At 58.1% G+C, this 2,425-nt stretch overlaps 1 protein-coding gene across 1 annotated transcript; it reads right to left on the minus strand.

Moving 5' to 3' along the window:
• Nucleotides 1-209: 209 nt before the first annotated feature.
• On the minus strand, nucleotides 210-1,760 carry LOC119292566 (histone deacetylase 2-like). The gene is made up of 2 exons (XM_037571366.1): nucleotides 744-1,760; nucleotides 210-614 (listed from the first exon to the last, which is right to left on the minus strand). The coding sequence occupies exons 1-2, from the start codon at nucleotides 1,758-1,760 to the stop codon at nucleotides 210-212; spliced, it is 1,422 nt and encodes a 473-aa protein (XP_037427263.1).
• Between the last annotated feature and the right edge of the window lie 665 nt (nucleotides 1,761-2,425).

Genomic DNA, 2,425 nt, shown 5'->3' on the forward strand with positions numbered 1-2,425 from the left:
CCAAAGAACAAAAGGCCAAAAACAGACAGTAGAGCTCTAAGAAGACAGATAGAGAGGTAGGAGCATGCAAATGGCACAAATTGGATCTCTGGAAGAGATAGGAGTACTATATTATGTGTCTACCAAAATGCTCGCCGGTTCCTGTGAATGAAGTGAACAATGACATGAGTCAAAACCTCCACATGCATGGCGTGGAGGGCAGCGCAGGGTCAACCCATGGCAGAGGACGATAGACTGTGCTTCCGCCCCAATTCCACGAAAAACCCGGCGAGGTCCGCGTTGTCGCACAGCCGGTGCAGCCTCTCCATGGGGTCTTCTTCTTCTTCATCATCGTCGTCGTCGTCGTCGTGGCAGAGGTCGTCGACGTCCATGCCTTGGGCCGCCGCGGCGCATGGCTCGTGGAACTGTATGCTCGGCGCGCAGTTGATCGCCGAGAGGTGCTCCAGGGCTTTCACCCTAATGGCGGCCGCGTCCTTATTCTCCCCGCTGCTGCGGCTGCCGGGCGCCTCCGTGCGGCACTGGAGCTTGTAACCCTGGCTCCTGTAGTAGTGATCGTACGGATGGTGTGGTATCTCGTCGGCGATCTCGTCTTCCTTGCCCACGGCGACCGCCGTCTGTATGGATATGGATGTAACCCAACAAACAAACAAAGTTACAGAGTGATCGTTTGCCATTAGATAGAGCTAGCTAGTGTTACTTTGATCAATCACGACTCACGAGTGAGTTCATGTGCGTATACGTACCTCGTAGCACCAGCAGGAGGCGACGTGGTTAATGGTGTAGCCGCCGCCGCCGAGGAGGAGCAGCGGCGCGTTGAATCCCCGCAGGTACTTGACGCACTCCGCGTGGCCGCCCACCGACAGCTCGAGGCCAGCGAGCCGGTCGCCGGAGAGCGAGTCGGCGCCGCACTGCAGCACCACGGCGTCCGGCTGGAACACCTGCATGGCCTTGCCGACGATCGGCTTAAACAGCTCATGGTACCCCTGGTCGTCCATGCCCTTCTTGAGCGGCACGTTGAGGGCGTGGTACCTGCCGGCCCCCTCGCCAACGTCGTCGATGCTCCCGGTGCCGGGGAAGAACTGGCTTTCGTACTGGTGGAAGGACAGCGTCATCACCTGGTTGGAGTCCACGAAGGCCTTCTCCACGCCGTCCCCGTGGTGCGCGTCGATGTCCACGTACAGCACGCGCGGGAAGCGGCCGAGGAGCTGCTTGATGGCCAGCACGATGTCGTTGACGTAGCAGAAGCCGTTGGCGTGGCCCCGGCACGCGTGGTGCATGCCGCCGGACCAGTTGATGGCGACGTCGTGGTCGCCCCTGCAGAGCGCGCGCGCCGCGGCCAGCGACCCGCCGGCGTAGCTCAGGCAGTACCCCATGAGGCCTTCGATGGCGGGATTGTCGTTCGTGTAGGTGCCGTCCCAGCGGCGCACGGGACCGATGCCATGCTCCTCGGCTGTCCGCCGGAGGTCGGCGTCGCTGATGTACCCGGCGGGGGTGAGCCTACCGAGGAGGTCGACGTATTTCTGGTCGTGGAACGCGAGGAGCTCCTCCGGGCTGGCCGGCCTGGTGCGGAGGCGAGTCATGTGGTTGAGGAGGCCGTAGGAGGCGACGAGGCCGTGGGTCATGGCGACGCGGCGGGGCACCATGGAGTGTCCCTCGCCGTAGTCGACGTTGGAGATGCCCGGGTCGTAGTAGTAGCACACGCGCCGCTTCCTGCCGTCGGGGCACGACGGCGACGGCAGCGAGTTGGCACCCATATCCATGGCTGTGATTCTTGAATCTTGATTCGAGAGAGAGATCGTGATTCTACAATCGTGACGAACGAAATGCGTGGCGTGGAGAAAGAACGTAGCACGCGCGTACGCATATATGTGGAGCGAGCTACACATAGTCTGAGCTGGAGTCGGTCGCGGTCTCGAAGACGAGTCGGAACCTGTTAACTTTTCAAGCAACGGAACAGCATGGTCGATGCGAACGGAACAACCTTTTTCCCCCTCTGGCGTATACATTTCCGTGTTGTTCTCTCAATCAAATAGACACATTAAAGTGACACCTCCATGTCCGAACTGCGATCGAGGAGAGGAGGATGTGAAGCGCACGGCCGTCCGCTGTAAAAAAGTCAAAAGAGATATGGACGCTACTTGCCATGGATGACATTATCACAGTAGATCATGCCATACATAACATGTAGGTGAAGCAGTGCTTCATTCGTGGCCTCAGACATTTCCATGAGACCGTCGCAACCTTCTTCTTGATATATTAGGTGGGAGAGAAGGAAACTTACACATGGCAACAATGAAGAGATGATCGTCGCGTGTCACAAGCATATAGAATGGTGCCCAGGCGTTATATATGCTGAAGCCATTGGTCTTTCTGTTTATCCTTTCTTTAGCAGAGTCTCGTGTCACACTTAAAGGAGGGAGGAATG

This window comes from Triticum dicoccoides, chromosome 4B (assembly GCF_002162155.2).
Source record: "Triticum dicoccoides isolate Atlit2015 ecotype Zavitan chromosome 4B, WEW_v2.0, whole genome shotgun sequence".
In the NCBI taxonomy this organism is placed as follows: Eukaryota; Viridiplantae; Streptophyta; class Magnoliopsida; order Poales; family Poaceae; genus Triticum; species Triticum dicoccoides.